Genomic DNA, 24,488 nt, shown 5'->3' with positions numbered 1-24,488 from the left:
ACCGAGCGTAGCGTTGCGTTCTGTTCTGTTCTGTTAAACTCTTATCGAATATTCGAAGATGCCACCCAAGACTAGCGGTAAAGCCGCCAAGAAGGCCGGAAAGGCCCAAAAGAACATTTCGAAGAGCGACAAGAAGAAGAAGCGCAGGAGGAAGGAGAGCTACGCTATCTACATCTACAAGGTGTTGAAACAAGTACATCCCGACACCGGTATCTCGAGCAAGGCGATGTCCATCATGAACAGTTTCGTGAACGACATCTTCGAACGTATCGCCGCCGAAGCTTCCCGCCTCGCCCACTACAACAAACGTTCGACCATCACCAGCAGGGAGATTCAGACCGCCGTACGTCTCCTCTTGCCCGGTGAATTGGCCAAGCACGCCGTCTCCGAAGGTACCAAAGCCGTCACCAAGTACACCAGCTCCAAGTAGAATGATTTTGTTATCATTTCTGTCGTCGTCCGTCGTCCATCTTTCCGGAAAAAAAAAAAAAACAACAACAACAACAAACAAATCGGTTCTTTTCAGAACCACAAATCGCATTCCTTACAAATAAGAGATTAACGAACCTCGAGAATGTTTCTTTCCCCTTTATTATTATTCGATTATTAAATGAACGAATAAAATGATACTTTTCGTTTCGGGGTGTGCGATGTTTAAATTCCGTCCGCGTCGTACGTACGTACGATCGATTTCGGTTAGAGGTTTTCGAAATGAAACTATGTTAAAAAACAGCGATATATTTTTATCGATCGATTTTTATACGATATGTAAATAAGTCAGGTCACGGGAACGTACTTGTTTTTTTTTTCTTTCTTTTTTTCCCCCCGCCGCAAGAAGGAATTTATATTATTTATTTCTTCATAACGAAGCGCTGTGCTCTCTACGATCGATTTTATCAGGAAATCATAAGATCGAGAAGAAAACGGTCGCGTTTTTTATCATTATTTTAATACTAGAATTACGAAACTGATGCAAATCTATACTGGCCGTCTGTTCGAGGAACTCGCGTACGATAAATAACGCATGTTCCTAACAAAACGGCCGTTTTTTTGCATTTTCACGATCGAGCGTGAATAAATTTCAAATTAAAAGATATTTAATCATCGATTCGTTTCTTTTCGAGTCTTCCTGAATGATTCTGATCTCGTTGTCCATGTACGGCGTTCGTTTATAAGTTCTCGTCGTGCTTTAAATTTTATTTTATCGTCGCAGACATAAATATCCATTATTTTATAAACCTAGTAGAGTGTCGTTACGCGACACCTCGATCTGATCTGGACTTGTAAATTTTTTTTTGGACTTAAAAAAAAAAAAAAAAAAAAAAAAAAGAATAAGGGGGGTGTTCGCGATAGGGCAAAACAAAAACAAAAAATCGGTCGGGAGAAGGGAGCGGAGTGTTTGAAAATTTCGAGTCGAAGGACGCGAGTGGAAAATCTTAGCGACTAACTTAAATTCTAAATTAAAAACTAGCTTAACTTATGACATACTACTTATAATAAACACATCGTTTTTTTACTAAAAACTAAAGTTTAACAAAAAGAAGAAGACAACGGCACGCGGTGTTCCCAAGCGGTCACCCATCCAAGTACTGACCGCGCCCGACGTTGCTTAACTTCGGTGATCGGACGAGAACCGGTGCTATCAACGTGGTATGGCCGTTGCCTGATGATAAGGGTAAAAAATCAGTAGAAATGGATCCGAGAAGTCGAAACGTCGAAGCAAAAGTGCCAAGATCCGACGAACGAACATCGAAGATCGAGGAGCGCAGCACAGCGCAGCGGTCTGCAACACAAAATACCAAACAAACAAACAAGCACATCACGCACGTACAACTAACAGACGAATGCCACCGACAGGATAGGGAAAGGACGACAAGACCGACAAAGAGACGAACCAGGCACATAAGGCACAATCACGGCGGACGTAGGTAAAAACAAACCATAAACCATCTTCGTCCGCCGGATTAATTACCCCTACCGCCACCTGGCCACCTGTGTGTGAATGTAATCGTAAATATACGTAAAAAACAAGTCCTGGACAACATATATATAAATATAACCCAAAAAGCAGCATTTGCAATATTTTACAAACAACCGCCGTCATAAATTCGCCGTATCTCGATGGTTCGAATGCTTTGAAAAACACTTGCCTTGATAATATAATAGTGTAAGTGAATTGAATTAAAAAATAATAGTTGAAAGATGTTAAAATAGTTCGAAGTTCGTTCGTCTGTAAACAATAATAGATTAAATAAACTCCATAGAATGTACAGTCTTTCAGATCTTCGAAAGAAGAAGGAAAAAAAAAAAAGAAAATAAAACTATGAAAAGCGGCCACAGGAAAGACAGAAAACGTATCGTACGTGAATCGAAGAAAGAATTTTCGTTCGCCGTCGGTGCGGTGCTGCGGGTTTCCGCGCTCGGTCCCGGCTCGAAAACGACACTCGAAACGAAGAAACTTTTGGAAAAATCCGCAAGGAAATTTTCGTCAGACGTGCAATTTCGATCGTCGATCGATCTCGTACGGAAAAAAATAAAAAAAATCCGAATTTCCTCGTCGTTTCGAGGTACGAGGAAACGACGAGACCGAATCATCTCGTCGCGGCTTCGACATGGAAATTTTTAATGTTCCCATCCTCGTACAGAGACGAGACCGCCACCGGAGGACGGCCGAAAGTCCGTTCCGTCGTTTTCGTTCGACGATCTACGTCGAAGGAGCCCCCCGTGCCCCAGGAGATCGTCGAAATCGGAAGAGTCGCTTCGAAGCGGTGACGATTTTGACCGTACCTTGCCTCTTTCGGAGGCGTTTTTTGACGAGAAAACGTCTTCCGATCGTCCCCGAGGGTGTAAAAAACCGGAAAGCATGGACGGAGGCTCACCTCGTCGAAGCGTCGTCACGGTGGCGGCGACGACGGACGTCGGAGCGTCGACGTCCACCTTCGGTACGTTGTTCGACTTTTGACAAGGTCTTCTTCGAGCGAGCGTCCGGACGGACGCCCTGCCGATTCGCCGATTCCCGCTTCGTCGAAAAATACTCGAATAAACGTCGAGGAAGGTCTGAGGCCGTGTTTCGTCCGTCTAACGACAAGGAGGCGGTGGTGACGGCGAAAAGAGAACGATGTCATCACCCGAAAGTCGAGCGCGAGGCCGCCGATTTCGAGCGAATTCCGTCAAAGTCGCGCGTTTAGTTTACAGTCCGCTTGGTTTACGTCGGGGACACTTAGACGTCGTTTTCGCCACTATTCAAATTCGATCGTGCGACCGATAACCATCGACTTTTTTTAATAACAAAAACAATCAGTTGTTCGGTAAAATGGCAGACGTAGAAAATCAAACAGCTTCCGCCGCGGTGACAGCTTCGGCCGCCGCCTCCTCCGCCGGAACGCCTCACGCCAAGAAGGAAAAGAAAGCGAAGAATCCCAGGAGCAAACCTTCCCATCCGCCGACTTCGGAGATGGTGACCAACGCCATCAAAGGTTTGAAAGAACGCGGCGGATCGTCCCTCCAGGCCATCAAAAAATTCGTCGCCGCCAACTACAAGGTCGACGCCGAAAAAGTTGCTCCGTTCATCAAGAAATACCTGAAAGGCGCCGTCGCTTCCGGTTCCCTCGTCCAGACGAAAGGCAAAGGTGCTTCCGGTTCTTTCAAGTTGGCCTCCACGACCGCCGGCGGTGCCAAAGCCGCCGCCTCCGCCGCCGAAAGGAAGAGGAAATCCGGCGCCGGCAGGACGAAGAAAGCCGCGATAGGCGCGGGAAAACGCGCTTCCGCCGGAGCCGCCGCCGCCGCCGCCGGCGAGAAGGCGGCTTCTAAGGTTTCGAAGAAGACCGCGCCGAAAGCGAAAAAGGCCGCCGCCGAAAAGAAGACCGCTTCCGTGGCCAAAGCGAAGAAGGCCGCCGCCGCCGCTGCCAGCGCCTCCGCCGCAGAGAAGAAGGCCGCCGCCGCCGCTGCCGCCAGAGCGGCGTCGAAGGCGAAATCTCCTTCGAAAGCGAAAAGATCTAACAAGGCCGGACCCACGAAGAAACCGAAAGCTCCGAAACCCAAGTCCACCAAGGCCGTCTCCGCCAAAGCGAAGAAAGCCGCTTCTCCGAAAAGAAAAAAGTGAGCGTTCGAAGAAGATGATGACGACGACGTCGTTGTTGTTGTTTCCCGGCGGTGCTCCGATCGTACATATCGACGAAGGGGCACGCATAAATGGCCCTTTTCAGGGCCACAAATTTTTTTCAAACGAATTAAAATTTTCGCTCGACCATATAAATCGAATAATGAATGAAAGAAAGAAAGAAAGAAAGAAATAAATAAATGATTGATAAGATTGATTTGAATGAATGAATGAATTTGCATGCCTTAATTTAAATTTTTTATCTTTTATTTAAGTTTTCGAACGATTCGATTCTCGAAAAAGTTGCTTAATTTTTTATTCGTTAGGAAAAATATTGAGGTTCTGAAAAGAACCGATTTTTTTGTCTCTTTCGAAAAGAGAACTGACAGTTGAGAGATGACGGTGTGATTGATGGTCGGTCGATTTTTTTTTTTTAAGCTCTTTCTCCGCGAATGCGTCTCGCCAGCTGGATGTCTTTGGGCATGATGGTGACGCGTTTGGCGTGGATGGCGCACAAGTTGGTATCTTCGAAGAGACCGACGAGGTAAGCTTCGCTAGCTTCCTGGAGAGCCATCACGGCGGAACTCTGGAAACGCAAGTCGGTCTTGAAGTCCTGGGCGATCTCCCTGACGAGACGTTGGAAGGGCAGTTTGCGGATCAAAAGTTCGGTGCTCTTCTGATAACGACGGATCTCTCGGAGAGCGACGGTTCCGGGCCTGTAACGATGGGGTTTCTTGACGCCGCCGGTCGCCGGTGCGCTTTTTCTCGCGGCCTTAGTGGCGAGCTGTTTTCTGGGGGCTTTTCCTCCCGTAGATTTACGAGCGGTCTGTTTTGTTCTTGCCATTTCGAAAAAATAAGCGAAAGATTAAAATCGATCGACGAACGAACACGCAGCAGACGGACGTTACGAACACGTTGACTGGAAATAACGGCCGACGGGCTCGCGGCGAACCTTATATAACGTTCACCGCTACAAAGTCGCTCTCTGCGCGTGTCTATTGGTCGAGCGGGACCAGAAATGGGCGTAGCTCGGAAACGTTATAAAACGACGCCGAATTTCGTAATTTTCGCAGTTCCCTTACGAACACCGTTCTGAATCCACGTCGCTCGCAAGCTTCTTCGAAGATATTCCAAGATGACCGGTAGAGGAAAAGGAGGCAAAGGCTTGGGAAAAGGTGGCGCGAAACGTCATCGCAAAGTCCTGCGCGACAACATCCAGGGCATAACGAAACCGGCCATCAGAAGATTGGCCCGTCGCGGCGGTGTGAAACGTATCTCCGGGTTGATCTACGAAGAAACCAGAGGCGTCCTCAAGGTGTTCCTCGAGAACGTGATCCGTGACGCCGTCACCTACACCGAACACGCCAAACGTAAGACCGTCACCGCCATGGACGTCGTCTACGCTTTGAAACGTCAAGGACGCACCCTCTACGGTTTCGGCGGTTAATTTTTTGCAATAGCAAGAAATTTAATCGTCGCTGATTTTGATTCTTTGACTTTTCCGTATATACGCCACGACAACAAACGAGATCGGAGAAAAAAAAAAAAACGGTTCTTTTCAGAACCACAAAATTTTTCTAACGAATAAAAAATTTCGCTTACTATATGTCGAGAATAAATAATGAATGAATGAATGAATGAATGAATGAATGGTTGGTTGTGTTGGTTTTTTTTAAAGAAATAATAATGACGATATAAAATGGAAAAAGGAAAAAAATTAAATTAAAATCACGTATTTTTAAACGTTTGCAGTAAAATTCACGAGAAGTGACAGAGAGAAAGCTTAAAAATGAACGAACAATAAGAAAAAAATTAACGTTTTCGAATCGAAAAACGATATCGTGTCATATAAAGTACTTTTCTTTCTTTCTATTATTTTTTTTTGTTTGTTTTCCATTAAGATAAGTTTGCGAGCATTTAATCGTTTGAAAAAAATTAGTGGCCCTGAGAAGGGCCGATGATGTGGGTTGTTGTTTTTCTTTTTTTTTCTCGGTAAAGCGGTCGTCCGTCCGGTCCGTTTCTTTAAAAAAAATGAAAAGAGTTTAAGGCTTCTTTTCGGTCTTCTTGGGCAAGAGGACCGCCTGGATGTTGGGCAGAACGCCGCCTTGGGCGATCGTCACTCCGGAAAGGAGCTTGTTCAACTCTTCGTCGTTCCTGATCGCCAACTGCAAATGTCTGGGAATGATCCTGGTCTTCTTGTTGTCTCTGGCGGCGTTTCCTGCCAACTCGAGAACTTCGGCGGCCAGATATTCCATGACGGCGGCGAGGTAGACGGGAGCTCCGGCACCGACGCGTTCGGCGTAGTTTCCTTTACGGAGGAGACGATGGATCCTGCCGACGGGGAACTGAAGACCGGCACGGCTCGAACGGGACTTCGCCTTTCCCTTGACTTTTCCTCCCTTTCCACGTCCTGACATTTTCTTTAATTTTCTTGCGAAAAACGAAATATAAACAAGAAGAGCGAGCGACGAGCGGCGACGACACACGTAATCGACTGCTGCGTTATTCGGTTATGTATCGGACCGGCGGTCGCGGCTTAGGCTTTATACCCTCCGTGCTTTTTTTTTTTTTTTTTTTTTTTTTTTTTTGGTGGAGGGGAAATGTCTACGCAGACCACCGTAATGGTTCTTGGCCTCTTCTGCGGCCTACGGTGGTACTGGGGGAATGGTTACCGCCCTAAAACCCCTCCTTCTTCTGCTCGGGTACCAGGACATTGTCCCTTACACCCACAACGCGCATCCCGGTAGACACAGCGGGGGCTGCGCTACCGAGCTCGGTTGAGCTATTGATTGCCTAGGAGTTGGCCCCCATCGTCGGCTCTTCCTCGCGGTCCTGCGGCCGGTGGAGAGATCTGAAACAGAAAAAATGCGCTATGCGCTGGCGTTAGATGTGCAACACCTTGGAGGCGATGCGGTCGGGAAGTTGGGAAGGCCGGGAAAGGCCGGTCGGTGGAGACGGCAGGTGGTGTTACTTGCCGATTCGGTCTTCAAGCAGCGCCCTACGGGGCCGCTTGCGACTGGGGGGGGCTTCCTCGTCGAACTCGTAGTCGACGGCTTCTCGCACCAGGGGGTTGGGGTGCTCTTCAGCTTTCCTGAAGGCTCGGAGGGCGACTTCGTGCAGGAACTCCTTCAGCGGCGGGAGGTTGGCCTCTCGGAGCAGTTGGGCGTTTCTGACGAACCATGGGGCTTTGAAAACCTGTCGGAGAATTTTCGTCTGGATAACTTCCAGACGGTGGAACTGGGTTTTGGAGGGTTCATAGCTCCAGGCCACTGAAGCATAGGTCATGGTGGGGCGGATGATGGCGCGATACAGCAACAACTTGTTCCTGATCGACACCTTACTGCGCCTTCCGATCAGCGCAGACAACGAACCCTTTATCTTGTTCGTATTGGCCACGATGTAGTCAATATGAGGGATAAAGGACAGCCGTTTGTCGACGATGACACCTAGGTATTTTGCTTGGCTCCGCCAAGGGATGACCCGGTTAAACATCGTGACGTTTCCTTCAGGCCCAGTACGTCTTTTCGAGATAAGAAGCGCAGTGCTCTTTTCTGGATTGACTGTAATGAGCCATCGTTTGCACCACTCCTCCAGCGCATCCACGGCCTCCTGTAAGTAGGAGGTTACGAGATGCGGCATTTTGGAGCGCGTAAGGATAGCCGTGTCGTCCGCGTAGATCGCAAGGCTAGTTCGGGGGAGTTTGGGTATGTCCGCGGTGAAAACCGCGTACAGGAGCGGGGAAAGCGCCGAGCCCTGGGGGACTCCTGCGCTAATTGGATGCTCCGCAGATAAAGCGTGCCCAATGCGTGCTTTAAACGTGCGGGAATCCAGAAAAGATTGGATGAGCTGCACCATCGCCAACGGCACGCCTGCTTGGTGAAGCTTGTAAACAAGTCCATCATGCCAGACGGTGTCGAAAGCCTTCGCAACGTCGAGGAACACCGCGCCAGTCAATTGTTTCCATTCAATTGATTTTGCGGCGAATTCGACTACTCGGAGGAGTTGTTCGGAGGTTGAGTGTTGGGGGCGAAAACCGAACTGTTCATCGGGGACTACGCCTCGTTCGTTGACGAACTCAGCTAGCCGTTTCCGAATCACACGTTCAGCGATCTTCCCCACGGACGAGAGGAGACTGATGGGTCGATGATTTTCCGGGAAAATGTGATTTTTCCCCGGTTTCGGGATGAAAATGACGTGGGCTTCTTTCCACCTAGCTGGAAAAAGACGGAATTTAAACATTGCATTAATTATACCTGCTAGTGCGACGATGGCTTCGTCGGAGAGGTTCTTCAATGCTTTGTTCGGGATGCCATCTGGGCCTGGGGCTTTCCTGGGTTTGAGGAGTCGGATGATTTCGCGGATTTCGTCGGGATGGACTTCGCGGATCTGGTCGTCTTCGTCGGGTTCTGCCATTCGAATTTCTTCGACGGTTTCCTCGACGAGGTCCAGGTGCTCGTCATCTGCATCAGGGTCGATGTTCGTCTGGCATTGGTTCTCCAGACTGTGAGCGAAGGCGGCGGCTTTGTCCTCTTCTGTGAAGACGATGCCGTTGTTCGCGCTGTGGATCGGTGGAAGTGGCCGCTTGTCGCTTCTCAGCGCATTGGCCATTTTCCAGGTCGATCCGTCCACGGTGTTCAGGGATTCTAGTCGTTGTTCCCACTGCTCGTTCCTAAGATTGAGCAGTGCTCGCCGGACTTCCCATTGGAGGCGGTTCGCTGCAGTCCGGTCGTCCTGTTCTCCAGTTCGTCGTGCTGTTCGTCTGGCTCTGTTCTTTTCCCTGATGAGATTCGCGATACGCTGTGGTATCGCGGGCCGTTTGAATGGCCGCACAGGGCGTCGAATTGAGGTCGCGTCGATGGAGGCCCGGATACGATTTTCGTAGTCCAGGGTTGCTCTTTCGACTTGCTCGCTGTCCTGGAAATTCGTTACAAACTCACCAAAGTTGCCCTTGATATGTTCGGCGAATTTCGTCCAGTCCGTGGTCGTGATTATGTTGGCCGCGGGATCGTTGGGTTCGTTCCCGATGCGCATAATCACCGGGAGGTGGTCGGAGTGGAGCTCGTCGACGACGTTGACGTCCACTTCGTGTCGGAGATTCTTGACGAGGGCAATGTCCAAGACATCACCTGGTGCATCTGGTCGGGCTCGGTGGTAGAACGTCGGTTCCTCGGTGGAGATGACGTCTACTTCCGCGGTGTTATGGAGGAAGGTTAGGAGACGCCTTCCGTTCGCGTTGTTCTGGCGGCTGTGCCAGTCCGAATGCTTGGCGTTGAAATCGCCAGCTGCGATGGTGGCCTCTTCGCCTGCGACGAGGTCAGCGATGTCTTCAACCTGGAGCGTGTTGGAGTTGTTGTAACAAGCGATTAGGCGCAGAGGCCCTCTCGCAGTCACAACGGTTACCGCCGTCGCTTCTAGTTGTCGGAGATCGGGGACGTAAGAAGAAGAGTGTTTAATCTCTTTTCTTACGTAGATGGCCGTTCCTCTCCCGTTTCCGTCCCGTCGTTCCGTTCGGTGCAAGGTGTAACCCGGCATCTTGGGATCTCGGGAGTCCCACAGGAGGTTCGTCTCGTTGACGAGGATGGCATCGAGCTGGTGGTCTTCCATGAACTCTTCGAGTTCATAACGCCCGCTCCGGAGTCCATTGGCATTCCAGAAGGCGATCTGTAATGAATTTACAATTAGTGGCGTACTACCCATCTAATTTTTAAAAAGGAGGGGAAGGAATGCCGCCATTTTCTCCGCCATGGACTGCGAGTCCTTGGCGGCGGCGATGGCGGTCATCAGTTGGGTCTTTTGGAGCTGCAGGTCGGCCTGTTGGCGAGCCGTGAGGGCGACCTTCTTGGGAACGGGAGCGGGTTTGGGTTTTGGGGTGGCCTTGGGGAGGGCACCGCGTTTGGGGGCGGCGGTCCTGGGGGCGGTCGTCTTGGACGATGTGGGAGGCTTCTTGGAAGCCTTCTGTTGCTGCGATTTGGGGAACTTGGGACACCCCTTGTAGCTGGCCGGGTGTGGCCCGCTACAATTCGCACATTTCGCGGGCTGCCTGCGTTGCTTCTCGCAGTCGCTGGTCTGGTGATCGGCGCCGCACTTGACGCAACGGTGTTCGGCCCTGCAGTTCCGCTGGGAGTGGTGGAACCGCTGGCAGCGGTGGCACTGGGCAGCATCCTTCCTCTTATGGGGCTTCTCCACCTTGACGGAGAGGCCGCAAAGTGTCTTCACCTCGAAAACTTCGGCCTTCTTGGCCATAGGCATCTCGGCGAGGACGAGGGGCATCGGGCGGTCGTTTCGGCTCATCCGACTGACCTGAATTGGTTGGAGACCCAGAGACTCCAGGTCTTCCAACACCTCCTGGCTGGCAACTCCTACGGCGATGCCGCGGATGACTACGCGGAGAGTTTTCTCCTCCGGGAGCGTGAAGGTGTGATACTGCACCTTCATGTTGTCCAGAAGTCTTACCAGGCTTCTGAAGTCGCTCACCTCGACCGGCTGAATGCGCACCCCTTCCGGGGTGGATTTCGCCTTCGAATACCGGATGGAGTTATCCGTCATCCGACGCGAAACTTCTGACCATCTCTGGCCGTCCCGCAGGATTATGGGCGGAATCCTGCTTTTCGGGGTGGTTGGGGGACGTGGTGACACCACGGGGACCTCCGTCTCCATGGTCTCCTCCTGGGGCTCGGGCCGGGGCTCGGCGGGGGTCTCGTCGACTACCGGGGTGGTCTCGGCGGTGGTGGCGGGCTTGGCCCTGGCGGTGTCCCGGCTTGGGCCTGCCGGGGGCTGGGGCTGGGGCTTCTTTTGCTGCTTGGCAGCATGGGGGGCTGTCTGGGGCTTGGCATTTTTCTGCTGCTTCTTGCCAGCAGCAGATGGGGCTGGCTTCTCCGTGGCCGCGGGCTTGGCTGGTGGCTTGGGCTTCACGGTCGGGGGCGGAGACGCAATTTTCGGCTTTTTGGCCGAAGTGGAAGGCGTGGGGGCTTGCTCCTCGCCGCTAAGGGCGGAGAACATATTGCCAGTCGTGAAGACTGGCTGGGGGGTGGGGGTGGCTGGCCTCTTTGCGCCAGCTCTGGCGGTGGGGACCTCCTCGAAGGGGGACTCCAGGGGGGCCTCTTCGGACGTGATGTCCATGGACTCGTCCGAGTCCGAGGTGTCATCGTCGGTGGAGGTCTCGGCCGGGGTGTAGACCTCCTCCATTTTCTTCTCGATCCTCGAGATCCTTCTGGCATGCTTCTTCAATGCTGCCTCCATCCTGGACACGATGGCCAAGATTCTCGACAGCATGGCATCTCCTGGGGCCCCTGCCTGCGCCATGGTGGCACTGACAGAGCCTGGGACGTGTTGTGGTTGCGAAATTATTTGTGCCACATCGACCACTAATCGCTTTGAAAAAAGCAGCGTAGCCGATGGAAAACGTTGCGAAACGTTGCACAAGGGATGCTAGCGATAGCGCGCTGAAAAGCACAGTAACGCAGCGAACTCGGTGAACTTCACTGGAGCGTTGGGTCACAGCACGACGGCAGATTCACAAAAGCAAAAAATATGCAAAAGCAAACTCACCACCGGAACAGACAACCTTCCTCTCCAACTGACGACTCACGACTGATACCCTCCGTGCGGTCGGTTCAGTTCGGCGCATAGGAAGGCTAGGACGAATGGGCGTGGCCTGAGTCGGTAGACGGTCCGTTATAAAAGTAGTCGCACGCGGGGTGATATTTTTATTCGTTCGTCGAGAACCGAGCGTAGCGTTGCGTTCTGTTCTGTTCTGTTAAACTCTTATCGAATATTCGAAGATGCCACCCAAGACTAGCGGTAAAGCCGCCAAGAAGGCCGGAAAGGCCCAAAAGAACATTTCGAAGAGCGACAAGAAGAAGAAGCGCAGGAGGAAGGAGAGCTACGCTATCTACATCTACAAGGTGTTGAAACAAGTACATCCCGACACCGGTATCTCGAGCAAGGCGATGTCCATCATGAACAGTTTCGTGAACGACATCTTCGAACGTATCGCCGCCGAAGCTTCCCGCCTCGCCCACTACAACAAACGTTCGACCATCACCAGCAGGGAGATTCAGACCGCCGTACGTCTCCTCTTGCCCGGTGAATTGGCCAAGCACGCCGTCTCCGAAGGTACCAAAGCCGTCACCAAGTACACCAGCTCCAAGTAGAATGATTTTGTTATCATTTCTGTCGTCGTCCGTCGTCCATCTTTCCGGAAAAAAAAAAAAAACAACAACAACAACAAACAAATCGGTTCTTTTCAGAACCACAAATCGCATTCCTTACAAATAAGAGATTAACGAACCTCGAGAATGTTTCTTTCCCCTTTATTATTATTCGATTATTAAATGAACGAATAAAATGATACTTTTCGTTTCGGGGTGTGCGATGTTTAAATTCCGTCCGCGTCGTACGTACGTACGATCGATTTCGGTTAGAGGTTTTCGAAATGAAACTATGTTAAAAAACAGCGATATATTTTTATCGATCGATTTTTATACGATATGTAAATAAGTCAGGTCACGGGAACGTACTTGTTTTTTTTTTCTTTCTTTTTTTCCCCCCGCCGCAAGAAGGAATTTATATTATTTATTTCTTCATAACGAAGCGCTGTGCTCTCTACGATCGATTTTATCAGGAAATCATAAGATCGAGAAGAAAACGGTCGCGTTTTTTATCATTATTTTAATACTAGAATTACGAAACTGATGCAAATCTATACTGGCCGTCTGTTCGAGGAACTCGCGTACGATAAATAACGCATGTTCCTAACAAAACGGCCGTTTTTTTGCATTTTCACGATCGAGCGTGAATAAATTTCAAATTAAAAGATATTTAATCATCGATTCGTTTCTTTTCGAGTCTTCCTGAATGATTCTGATCTCGTTGTCCATGTACGGCGTTCGTTTATAAGTTCTCGTCGTGCTTTAAATTTTATTTTATCGTCGCAGACATAAATATCCATTATTTTATAAACCTAGTAGAGTGTCGTTACGCGACACCTCGATCTGATCTGGACTTGTAAATTTTTTTTTGGACTTAAAAAAAAAAAAAAAAAAAAAAAAAAGAATAAGGGGGGTGTTCGCGATAGGGCAAAACAAAAACAAAAAATCGGTCGGGAGAAGGGAGCGGAGTGTTTGAAAATTTCGAGTCGAAGGACGCGAGTGGAAAATCTTAGCGACTAACTTAAATTCTAAATTAAAAACTAGCTTAACTTATGACATACTACTTATAATAAACACATCGTTTTTTTACTAAAAACTAAAGTTTAACAAAAAGAAGAAGACAACGGCACGCGGTGTTCCCAAGCGGTCACCCATCCAAGTACTGACCGCGCCCGACGTTGCTTAACTTCGGTGATCGGACGAGAACCGGTGCTATCAACGTGGTATGGCCGTTGCCTGATGATAAGGGTAAAAAATCAGTAGAAATGGATCCGAGAAGTCGAAACGTCGAAGCAAAAGTGCCAAGATCCGACGAACGAACATCGAAGATCGAGGAGCGCAGCACAGCGCAGCGGTCTGCAACACAAAATACCAAACAAACAAACAAGCACATCACGCACGTACAACTAACAGACGAATGCCACCGACAGGATAGGGAAAGGACGACAAGACCGACAAAGAGACGAACCAGGCACATAAGGCACAATCACGGCGGACGTAGGTAAAAACAAACCATAAACCATCTTCGTCCGCCGGATTAATTACCCCTACCGCCACCTGGCCACCTGTGTGTGAATGTAATCGTAAATATACGTAAAAAACAAGTCCTGGACAACATATATATAAATATAACCCAAAAAGCAGCATTTGCAATATTTTACAAACAACCGCCGTCATAAATTCGCCGTATCTCGATGGTTCGAATGCTTTGAAAAACACTTGCCTTGATAATATAATAGTGTAAGTGAATTGAATTAAAAAATAATAGTTGAAAGATGTTAAAATAGTTCGAAGTTCGTTCGTCTGTAAACAATAATAGATTAAATAAACTCCATAGAATGTACAGTCTTTCAGATCTTCGAAAGAAGAAGGAAAAAAAAAAAAGAAAATAAAACTATGAAAAGCGGCCACAGGAAAGACAGAAAACGTATCGTACGTGAATCGAAGAAAGAATTTTCGTTCGCCGTCGGTGCGGTGCTGCGGGTTTCCGCGCTCGGTCCCGGCTCGAAAACGACACTCGAAACGAAGAAACTTTTGGAAAAATCCGCAAGGAAATTTTCGTCAGACGTGCAATTTCGATCGTCGATCGATCTCGTACGGAAAAAAATAAAAAAAATCCGAATTTCCTCGTCGTTTCGAGGTACGAGGAAACGACGAGACCGAATCATCTCGTCGCGGCTTCGACATGGAAATTTTTAATGTTCCCATCCTCGTACAGAGACGAGACCGCCACCGGAGGACGGCCGAAAGTCCGTTCCGTCGTTTTCGTTCGACGATCTACGTCGAAGGAGCCCCCCGTGCCCCAGGAGATCGTCGAAATCGGAAGAGTCGCTTCGAAGCGGTGACGATTTTGACCGTACCTTGCCTCTTTCGGAGGCGTTTTTTGACGAGAAAACGTCTTCCGATCGTCCCCGAGGGTGTAAAAAACCGGAAAGCATGGACGGAGGCTCACCTCGTCGAAGCGTCGTCACGGTGGCGGCGACGACGGACGTCGGAGCGTCGACGTCCACCTTCGGTACGTTGTTCGACTTTTGACAAGGTCTTCTTCGAGCGAGCGTCCGGACGGACGCCCTGCCGATTCGCCGATTCCCGCTTCGTCGAAAAATACTCGAATAAACGTCGAGGAAGGTCTGAGGCCGTGTTTCGTCCGTCTAACGACAAGGAGGCGGTGGTGACGGCGAAAAGAGAACGATGTCATCACCCGAAAGTCGAGCGCGAGGCCGCCGATTTCGAGCGAATTCCGTCAAAGTCGCGCGTTTAGTTTACAGTCCGCTTGGTTTACGTCGGGGACACTTAGACGTCGTTTTCGCCGAGTTTCGATCTGCGCATCGTCCTGGAAGGATGTCTTCCGGAACACGCCGTCTTAGAAGCAATTCAACTGCGACAAGGGCCCCGCCGACGAAGCCTCTCGCCACGTCAGGCCGAGCTCCATCAACGCGACCAGCTCCAGCTCCAGCAGCAGCAGCTCCACCAACGTCCCAGACAACGTCGTCACCGACGAAGACCATGGGTGAGTCTAACCCCACTTTTTCACACGCTTTGCTTGGCGCCCACCACCAAACCAAACCCCAAAAATCACCACCCCCGTCCCCAGTTCCCTCCACCTCGGGCCGATCGACCTCGGTCGCCTCCGAGACAACAATGAATTCTCTAAATTCCTCCACAGTTTCTCAACCCCCCGAAGTACTTTACAAGTACACAATTCAAAATATCCCCCAAAAATTCGCCACCCAAAAGCAGCTCTACGCTGTCCTCATAACCCACCTTGCTCTTAAGGATGTCGAAACCCTGAAGGTCAATTTCAACAAATCTGCCCTTTTGATAACCCGGTCGGAATTACCGGCCAATTTCGAAGCCCGTCTCCGAGTGGCTTGCTTGGACAACAAAGTCACAATCAACATCATAAATCGTCCCAAAAAATCTCTAGCCCCAGCCAAAAAGGCACCTTTCTTTTCAATCGTCATCAGAGACGTCGACCTAGACATCGAGGAACGTGACATCCTCGAAATTGCCCCCCATCTCAAAATCCATAAAATGTGGAGAATCGTCTCCAAAAAGACGAACAAACCCACCCCCCTCATCCGGGTCATCTCCGCCGATGTGTCCACCATCGACGGCCTCCTCACCGACGGCATAGTCCTCTTCGGCCGACTCCACAGGTGCGAACCTTCTAACGCACCCCCACCAACTCCCGTTCAATGTTCAAAATGTTTCACGCTGGGACACCAAGCTTCCGAGTGTTCCCAGAAACCCATCTGCCCCCGCTGCACCGAGACCCACGCCCCCAACAAGTGCCCCAAGGAAGTTCCAGAATGCCCGTTCTGCAAAGGTCCCCATCCTGCATGGTCCAGGAAATGCCCCGAATTCCTTAAATTAACGGTCACAGATGAGACCCAAACCCTTCCCACGATCATCATTGACCCACCAACAGAATTCGCTGACCCCGTCGACCTAACCGACGAAGCCCCAGAGGAAGTCAACCTGTCACAAATCCATGCGAAAGCACTCATCGCTTTCGTCACAAAAACTCTTTTCGACATCCTCCCTCTCAACATTCCCAAAACCCAACAAGCCATTCAGGAGGCTTCCCTAGCCGTCTTCAACCTGAAAACCCGAATAAATCATTCGGGCAGGCTCATCCATTTCACATTTGATGCTTAATGGGTAGCACAACCAACGTGCATGTTTTCCCCACCCCGCCGCACGCTGGGCCTCCTGCCCAACGTGCGGCACCCTCACCCCCAACTCCTCAGCCCCACAACCCCCCTCACGCCGCCGCCAATCTACATTCCATAAATATAGCCACTGTCAATATCGATAACGCAAGACATAAAATGCATGCCCTCAAAAACTTCATAGAAACCGATAACATTCAAGTCCTCGGCCTAACCGAAACCAAAACCAAACGCGAAATCAAAATCGCACACTTCACCACTTATCACAGACCCTCAACCATGAATAACGCACGAGGCACAGCCCTAATAATCTCAAACAAATTTCCATCCACCCGGCATGATCTCCCACCAAATCTTGCAAACCTCGAAGCCATTGCCGTAAATATTCTAATCGCCAATATCTCTCTCACAATAATATGCTATTACAATCCGCCCCAAGAAGCCCTCTCATCTCTCCTCATCGAATATGCTTCACAACTCCCTAATGCCATTTTAATGGGCGACTTCAACTCCAGGCATATCGACTTCGGCGACACCACCACGAATTCAAACGGCCGAAAGCTAGCTAACTGTCTAACAAACTTTCCCATCTATCGCCTTGAAAACAGGCACCCCACCTTCATCAGCCACAACGGTCAATCGATAATCGACCACATAATTATCACTGAAACACTAACCCCCAAATTTAACCTACAATGTCAGATTGGAACAACGGTCACCTCCCCACACCTACCATTAACAGCCCAACTCCTACTTCCCGCCCCACAGCCACCAGCAACCTACACAATCATAGACGACATCAAACACGCCGACTGGGCAAAATACAAACAATACATATCAGACAACCTGCCACCGATCAACATAACTCGCGAAACACACGAAATAGACCGACAGATCACACTATTCACAGACACCATCACAGCCGCCAAAGAACTCACTATCCCGCGTAAACACATCCCGAAAAACAAACGGCCACTGCCTGCGCGAATCCTAAATCTAATAAAACAAAAACGTCAGATCTACCGCGAAATCACACGAACACGCAACCCACAACTTAAAACACACTTTAACCGCCTAAATGCCCAAATCAGACGCGATATAAATCAATTCCGGGAAGAACAGTGGTCGAACACCTGCGCAAAACTAGATTACCGAAACGGAAAACAATATTGGGACAAATTTAAACTACTCACCGGACAAAAAACACAAACCACCACCCACCTAATACAAAATAACACCTTCCTATCCACCCCTGAAGACAAGAGCAACGCATTCGCTCAAACTCTCCAAGAAATACATGAAATCTCAAGAAACCCCAACTTCAATCACGATTTTTTCAACCAAGTGTCCGAAGAAGTGCAAGACTTCCGCGACCAACCTTTCCATCCCTTAGCCCTCCTCAACATGCACGTTCCCGACAATGACGAAGACTTAACCGACAACATCTCCCTCCAAGAAGTCGAATCCCGCATCAAACACCTCAAAAATTCCAAAGCCCCAGGGCCAGATCAAATCAAGGCGATACTTCTAAAAAACCTTCCGCCAACAGCCCTTCAAGCTCTGACCAACATCTACAATTCTTGCCTAAACGTCTCATACTTCCCGACTTCATGGAAACAAGCCTCCACAATCATGATCCCCAAACCCGGAAAAGACCCCCACAGCCCACTCTCTTATCGCCCAATCTCCTTACTAAATATCTCGGGCAAAATCTTTGAAAAAATCCTCACCAACCGTCTAACAGACTTCCTAGAAACAAACAACATTATACCCCAGCAACAATTCGGATTTCGCTCGCAACGCTCCACATTGAACCCCATTCTAGAGCTCCACACCGATTCTACCCGATTCGCCAACCTCAAAGAGTGCACAATCGCCGTCTTCCTGGACATAGAACGTGCATTCGATAAGGTCTGGCATGATGGTTTAATCTATAAACTCATCAAACTCCAAATGAATCCAAAATTCATCATTCTTCTAGACTCGTTCCTTCACAACCGATCCTGCAGAGTCAAAGTACAAAACTCCCACTCACAACCTGTCAACATTCGAGCCGGGGTCCCCCAAGGCTCCGCGCTCTCACCTATTCTGTACTCCATTTACTGCAGTGACTTTCCAATTACAGATACGCCCAGAACGAAGACGAGGATGTTCGCCGACGACACCGCGTTCTGGACGTCCCACCGAGACCCCGAACGAGCCACCTCCACCATCCAGGAAGCACTCCGGCGATACGAAACGTGGGCCAACAACTGGCGAGTCAAACCCAACCCCCTTAAATCCCAATCCATCTGCATGACATATCCCGGCGCCACCTCGAAACGTCACAAATTTACACAATCGCGACTAACATTGCATGCCGAACAAATCCCACAATGCAAGGCAGTTAGATACTTGGGCATAACCTTCTCCGACAACTGTTCCCTAATTCCCGACCTTGAAAATACCCTCAAAAAAATCCGCAACCGCTCCAACCTCCTCTACCTAATCAGCGGCCGCATCCGCGGCTGCAATCCCGAAACCATCAAACACACCTACAATTCCTACATACGCCCAATTATCGACTACCGAGCAACAATTTACGCGACCCTCCCAAATAGAGCCAAACACAGACTAACAACATGCGAACGCAAAATCCTACGACGGACATACAGACTCCATCCCAGATATCCATCCATGCATGTTTACCAGCGCACAAACGCAATCCCCATTTCCGACCGCCTAAAAACACTACAACAAAATTACGTCAAACGCACACTTAATAGTAACAACACCATTGCCATTGAAAACCTACACACGTCTTATAAATATCCCACCGCGAACAATCGACTTTTACACCGCCTGCCGCGAGTCCCTAAAAACAAATTCAAACACGCTCCCACCGCCCTCCTGGAAACCCTCTACCCCGACCTCCCACAGGCTCTCCAGGACGCAGTTGACTACACACCGATTTCGCTGCGAGGACGCTGACGTCCCCGCCCCCGACGACACCACCTCCCCACCCCCACCCCCACGACACCACGGACAACACCCACCTGGACCAGGACGACTACCCGCCAAGCCGACGACGAACCCCCCCCAACTTTTCTCTTTCAGCTCCCCCCAGCCCTCCAGGACCAGGACCAGGACCAAAAACCGAAGATCAAGAACCAAGACGAAGACCCCAAGAAGACATAATTATAAGTAGAACAAGTGTATATTTATTTAAGCCTAACATGTAAAAACTTAGTAACACATTAGCAATAAGAATTATTAGATCCATGTATTATAACATAATTAAGTCCAGCGCTGAAAAGGCCCTAAGCCTCAGCAGCGCCCCTCTTGCCATGTAATATCTTAAGAATCAATTGTACTCCACTGCTTGAATAAATGTATTTGACTTGACTTGACTTGACGTTTTCGCCACTATTCAAATTCGATCGTGCGACCGATAACCATCGACTTTTTTTAATAACAAAAACAATCAGTTGTTCGGTAAAATGGCAGACGTAGAAAATCAAACAGCTTCCGCCGCGGTGACAGCTTCGGCCGCCGCCTCCTCCGCCGGAACGCCTCACGCCAAGAAGGAAAAGAAAGCGAAGAATCCCAGGAGCAAACCTTCCCATCCGCCGACTTCGGAGATGGTGACCAACGCCATCAAAGGTTTGAAAGAACGCGGCGGATCGTCCCTCCAGGCCATCAAAAAATTCGTCGCCGCCAACTACAAGGTCGACGCCGAAAAAGTTGCTCCGTTCATCAAGAAATACCTGAAAGGCGCCGTCGCTTCCGGTTCCCTCGTCCAGACGAAAGGCAAAGGTGCTTCCGGTTCTTTCAAGTTGGCCTCCACGACCGCCGGCGGTGCCAAAGCCGCCGCCTCCGCCGCCGAAAGGAAGAGGAAATCCGGCGCCGGCAGGACGAAGAAAGCCGCGATAGGCGCGGGAAAACGCGCTTCCGCCGGAGCCGCCGCCGCCGCCGCCGGCGAGAAGGCGGCTTCTAAGGTTTCGAAGAAGACCGCGCCGAAAGCGAAAAAGGCCGCCGCCGAAAAGAAGACCGCTTCCGTGGCCAAAGCGAAGAAGGCCGCCGCCGCCGCTGCCAGCGCCTCCGCCGCAGAGAAGAAGGCCGCCGCCGCCGCTGCCGCCAGAGCGGCGTCGAAGGCGAAATCTCCTTCGAAAGCGAAAAGATCTAACAAGGCCGGACCCACGAAGAAACCGAAAGCTCCGAAACCCAAGTCCACCAAGGCCGTCTCCGCCAAAGCGAAGAAAGCCGCTTCTCCGAAAAGAAAAAAGTGAGCGTTCGAAGAAGATGATGACGACGACGTCGTTGTTGTTGTTTCCCGGCGGTGCTCCGATCGTACATATCGACGAAGGGGCACGCATAAATGGCCCTTTTCAGGGCCACAAATTTTTTTCAAACGAATTAAAATTTTCGCTCGACCATATAAATCGAATAATGAATGAAAGAAAGAAAGAAAGAAAGAAATAAATAAATGATTGATAAGATTGATTTGAATGAATGAATGAATTTGCATGCCTTAATTTAAATTTTTTATCTTTTATTTAAGTTTTCGAACGATTCGATTCTCGAAAAAGTTGCTTAATTTTTTATTCGTTAGGAAAAATATTGAGGTTCTGAAAAGAACCGATTTTTTTGTCTCTTTCGAAAAGAGAACTGACAGTTGAGAGATGACGGTGTGATTGATGGTCGGTCGATTTTTTTTTTTTAAGCTCTTTCTCCGCGAATGCGTCTCGCCAGCTGGATGTCTTTGGGCATGATGGTGACGCGTTTGGCGTGGATGGCGCACAAGTTGGTATCTTCGAAGAGACCGACGAGGTAAGCTTCGCTAGCTTCCTGGAGAGCCATCACGGCGGAACTCTGGAAACGCAAGTCGGTCTTGAAGTCCTGGGCGATCTCCCTGACGAGACGTTGGAAGGGCAGTTTGCGGATCAAAAGTTCGGTGCTCTTCTGATAACGACGGATCTCTCGGAGAGCGACGGTTCCGGGCCTGTAACGATGGGGTTTCTTGACGCCGCCGGTCGCCGGTGCGCTTTTTCTCGCGGCCTTAGTGGCGAGCTGTTTTCTGGGGGCTTTTCCTCCCGTAGATTTACGAGCGGTCTGTTTTGTTCTTGCCATTTCGAAAAAATAAGCGAAAGATTAAAATCGATCGACGAACGAACACGCAGCAGACGGACGTTACGAACACGTTGACTGGAAATAACGGCCGACGGGCTCGCGGCGAACCTTATATAACGTTCACCGCTACAAAGTCGCTCTCTGCGCGTGTCTATTGGTCGAGCGGGACCAGAAATGGGCGTAGCTCGGAAACGTTATAAAACGACGCCGAATTTCGTAATTTTCGCAGTTCCCTTACGAACACCGTTCTGAATCCACGTCGCTCGCAAGCTTCTTCGAAGATATTCCAAGATGACCGGTAGAGGAAAAGGAGGCAAAGGCTTGGGAAAAGGTGGCGCGAAACGTCATCGCAAAGTCCTGCGCGACAACATCCAGGGCATAACGAAACCGGCCATCAGAAGATTGGCCCGTCGCGGCGGTGTGAAACGTATCTCCGGGTTGATCTACGAAGAAACCAGAGGCGTCCTCAAGGTGTTCCTCGAGAACGTGATCCGTGACGCCGTCACCTACACCGAACACGCCAAACGTAAGACCGTCACCGCCATGGACGTCGTCTACGCTTTGAAACGTCAAGGACGCACCCTCTACGGTTTCGGCGGTTAATTTTTTGCAATAGCAAGAAATTTAATCGTCGCTGATTTTGATTCTTTGACTTTTCCGTATATACGCCACGACAACAAACGAGATCGGAGAAAAAAAAAAAAACGGTTCTTTTCAGAACCACAAAATTTTTCTAACGAATAAAAAATTTCGCTTACTATATGTCGAGAATAAATAATGAATGAATGAATGAATGAATGAATGAATGGTTGGTTGTGTTGGTTTTTTTTAAAGAAATAATAATGACGATATAAAATGGAAAAAGGAAAAAAATTAAATTAAAATCACGTATTTTTAAACGTTTGCAGTAAAATTCACGAGAAGTGACAGAGAGAAAGCTTAAAAATGAACGAACAATAAGAAAAAAATTAACGTTTTCGAATCGAAAAACGATATCGTGTCATATAAAGTACTTTTCTTTCTTTCTATTATTTTTTTTTGTTTGTTTTCCATTAAGATAAGTTTGCGAGCATTTAATCGTTTGAAAAAAATTAGTGGCCCTGAGAAGGGCCGATGATGTGGGTTGTTGTTTTTCTTTTTTTTTCTCGGTAAAGCGGTCGTCCGTCCGGTCCGTTTCTTTAAAAAAAATGAAAAGAGTTTAAGGCTTCTTTTCGGTCTTCTTGGGCAAGAGGACCGCCTGGATGTTGGGCAGAACGCCGCCTTGGGCGATCGTCACTCCGGAAAGGAGCTTGTTCAACTCTTCGTCGTTCCTGATCGCCAACTGCAAATGTCTGGGAATGATCCTGGTCTTCTTGTTGTCTCTGGCGGCGTTTCCTGCCAACTCGAGAACTTCGGCGGCCAGATATTCCATGACGGCGGCGAGGTAGACGGGAGCTCCGGCACCGACGCGTTCGGCGTAGTTTCCTTTACGGAGGAGACGATGGATCCTGCCGACGGGGAACTGAAGACCGGCACGGCTCGAACGGGACTTCGCCTTTCCCTTGACTTTTCCTCCCTTTCCACGTCCTGACATTTTCTTTAATTTTCTTGCGAAAAACGAAATATAAACAAGAAGAGCGAGCGACGAGCGGCGACGACACACGTAATCGACTGCTGCGTTATTCGGTTATGTATCGGACCGGCGGTCGCGGCTTAGGCTTTATACCCTCCGTGCGGTCGGTTCAGTTCGGCGCATAGGAAGGCTAGGACGAATGGGCGTGGCCTGAGTCGGTAGACGGTCCGTTATAAAAGTAGTCGCACGCGGGGTGATATTTTTATTCGTTCGTCGAGAACCGAGCGTAGCGTTGCGTTCTGTTCTGTTCTGTTAAACTCTTATCGAATATTCGAAGATGCCACCCAAGACTAGCGGTAAAGCCGCCAAGAAGGCCGGAAAGGCCCAAAAGAACATTTCGAAGAGCGACAAGAAGAAGAAGCGCAGGAGGAAGGAGAGCTACGCTATCTACATCTACAAGGTGTTGAAACAAGTACATCCCGACACCGGTATCTCGAGCAAGGCGATGTCCATCATGAACAGTTTCGTGAACGACATCTTCGAACGTATCGCCGCCGAAGCTTCCCGCCTCGCCCACTACAACAAACGTTCGACCATCACCAGCAGGGAGATTCAGACCGCCGTACGTCTCCTCTTGCCCGGTGAATTGGCCAAGCACGCCGTCTCCGAAGGTACCAAAGCCGTCACCAAGTACACCAGCTCCAAGTAGAATGATTTTGTTATCATTTCTGTCGTCGTCCGTCGTCCATCTTTCCGGAAAAAAAAAAAAAACAACAACAACAACAAACAAATCGGTTCTTTTCAGAACCACAAATCGCATTCCTTACAAATAAGAGATTAACGAACCTCGAGAATGTTTCTTTCCCCTTTATTATTATTCGATTATTAAATGAACGAATAAAATGATACTTTTCGTTTCGGGGTGTGCGATGTTTAAATTCCGTCCGCGTCGTACGTACGTACGATCGATTTCGGTTAGAGGTTTTCGAAATGAAACTATGTTAAAAAACAGCGATATATTTTTATCGATCGATTTTTATACGATATGTAAATAAGTCAGGTCACGGGAACGTACTTGTTTTTTTTTTCTTTCTTTTTTTCCCCCCGCCGCAAGAAGGAATTTATATTATTTATTTCTTCATAACGAAGCGCTGTGCTCTCTACGATCGATTTTATCAGGAAATCATAAGATCGAGAAGAAAACGGTCGCGTTTTTTATCATTATTTTAATACTAGAATTACGAAACTGATGCAAATCTATACTGGCCGTCTGTTCGAGGAACTCGCGTACGATAAATAACGCATGTTCCTAACAAAACGGCCGTTTTTTTGCATTTTCACGATCGAGCGTGAATAAATTTCAAATTAAAAGATATTTAATCATCGATTCGTTTCTTTTCGAG

At 49.1% G+C, this 24,488-nt stretch overlaps 11 protein-coding genes and 2 non-coding genes across 13 annotated transcripts; 7 read left to right on the top strand and 6 right to left on the bottom strand.

The window, feature by feature from the left end:
* Positions 1–58: 58 nt before the first annotated feature.
* On the top strand, positions 59–430 carry LOC135135801 (histone H2B). Its single transcript, XM_064064921.1, has one exon. The coding sequence runs from the start codon at positions 59–61 to the stop codon at positions 428–430; it is 372 nt and encodes a 123-aa protein (XP_063920991.1).
* A 1,115-nt stretch (positions 431–1,545) lies between these two features.
* Positions 1,546–1,664, bottom strand: LOC135135959 (5S ribosomal RNA). Its single transcript, XR_010281645.1, has one exon. It is a non-coding gene; the product is annotated as a 5S ribosomal RNA (ribosomal RNA).
* Positions 1,665–3,313: 1,649 nt separating this feature from the next.
* LOC135135800 (late histone H1-like) lies at positions 3,314–4,102 on the top strand. The gene has a single exon (XM_064064920.1). It carries the CDS (start codon positions 3,314–3,316, stop codon positions 4,100–4,102), a length of 789 nt encoding a protein of 262 aa, XP_063920990.1.
* Positions 4,103–4,532: 430 nt separating this feature from the next.
* LOC135135799 (histone H3) lies at positions 4,533–4,943 on the bottom strand. Its single transcript, XM_064064919.1, has one exon. It carries the CDS (start codon positions 4,941–4,943, stop codon positions 4,533–4,535), a length of 411 nt encoding a protein of 136 aa, XP_063920989.1.
* A 291-nt stretch (positions 4,944–5,234) lies between these two features.
* Positions 5,235–5,546, top strand: LOC135135945 (histone H4). Its single transcript, XM_064065074.1, has one exon. It carries the CDS (start codon positions 5,235–5,237, stop codon positions 5,544–5,546), a length of 312 nt encoding a protein of 103 aa, XP_063921144.1.
* Positions 5,547–6,141: 595 nt separating this feature from the next.
* On the bottom strand, positions 6,142–6,516 carry LOC135135798 (histone H2A). The gene has a single exon (XM_064064918.1). It carries the CDS (start codon positions 6,514–6,516, stop codon positions 6,142–6,144), a length of 375 nt encoding a protein of 124 aa, XP_063920988.1.
* A 5,364-nt stretch (positions 6,517–11,880) lies between these two features.
* Positions 11,881–12,271, top strand: LOC135135939 (histone H2B). Its single transcript, XM_064065061.1, has one exon. It carries the CDS (start codon positions 11,881–11,883, stop codon positions 12,250–12,252), a length of 372 nt encoding a protein of 123 aa, XP_063921131.1. The 3' UTR covers positions 12,253–12,271.
* Positions 12,272–13,367: 1,096 nt separating this feature from the next.
* LOC135135958 (5S ribosomal RNA) lies at positions 13,368–13,486 on the bottom strand. The gene has a single exon (XR_010281644.1). It is a non-coding gene; the product is annotated as a 5S ribosomal RNA (ribosomal RNA).
* A 6,417-nt stretch (positions 13,487–19,903) lies between these two features.
* LOC135135797 (late histone H1-like) lies at positions 19,904–20,692 on the top strand. Its single transcript, XM_064064917.1, has one exon. The coding sequence runs from the start codon at positions 19,904–19,906 to the stop codon at positions 20,690–20,692; it is 789 nt and encodes a 262-aa protein (XP_063920987.1).
* A 430-nt stretch (positions 20,693–21,122) lies between these two features.
* LOC135135796 (histone H3) lies at positions 21,123–21,533 on the bottom strand. Its single transcript, XM_064064915.1, has one exon. It carries the CDS (start codon positions 21,531–21,533, stop codon positions 21,123–21,125), a length of 411 nt encoding a protein of 136 aa, XP_063920985.1.
* Positions 21,534–21,824: 291 nt separating this feature from the next.
* Positions 21,825–22,136, top strand: LOC135135870 (histone H4). The gene has a single exon (XM_064064990.1). It carries the CDS (start codon positions 21,825–21,827, stop codon positions 22,134–22,136), a length of 312 nt encoding a protein of 103 aa, XP_063921060.1.
* A 595-nt stretch (positions 22,137–22,731) lies between these two features.
* Positions 22,732–23,106, bottom strand: LOC135135795 (histone H2A). Its single transcript, XM_064064914.1, has one exon. It carries the CDS (start codon positions 23,104–23,106, stop codon positions 22,732–22,734), a length of 375 nt encoding a protein of 124 aa, XP_063920984.1.
* Positions 23,107–23,422: 316 nt separating this feature from the next.
* LOC135135868 (histone H2B) lies at positions 23,423–23,813 on the top strand. The gene has a single exon (XM_064064988.1). It carries the CDS (start codon positions 23,423–23,425, stop codon positions 23,792–23,794), a length of 372 nt encoding a protein of 123 aa, XP_063921058.1. The 3' UTR covers positions 23,795–23,813.
* Positions 23,814–24,488: the final 675 nt, after the last annotated feature.

The sequence above is a fragment of the Zophobas morio genome, unplaced genomic scaffold (genome assembly GCF_036711695.1).
Source record: "Zophobas morio isolate AGI-343-1 ecotype UQ-CSIRO unplaced genomic scaffold, CSIRO_AGI_Zmor_V1 ptg000025l, whole genome shotgun sequence".
Taxonomy (NCBI): Eukaryota; Metazoa; Arthropoda; class Insecta; order Coleoptera; family Tenebrionidae; genus Zophobas; species Zophobas morio.
The sequence above is the reverse complement of the archived record's forward strand: the minus strand, read 5'-3'. Positions and strand labels throughout refer to the sequence as shown.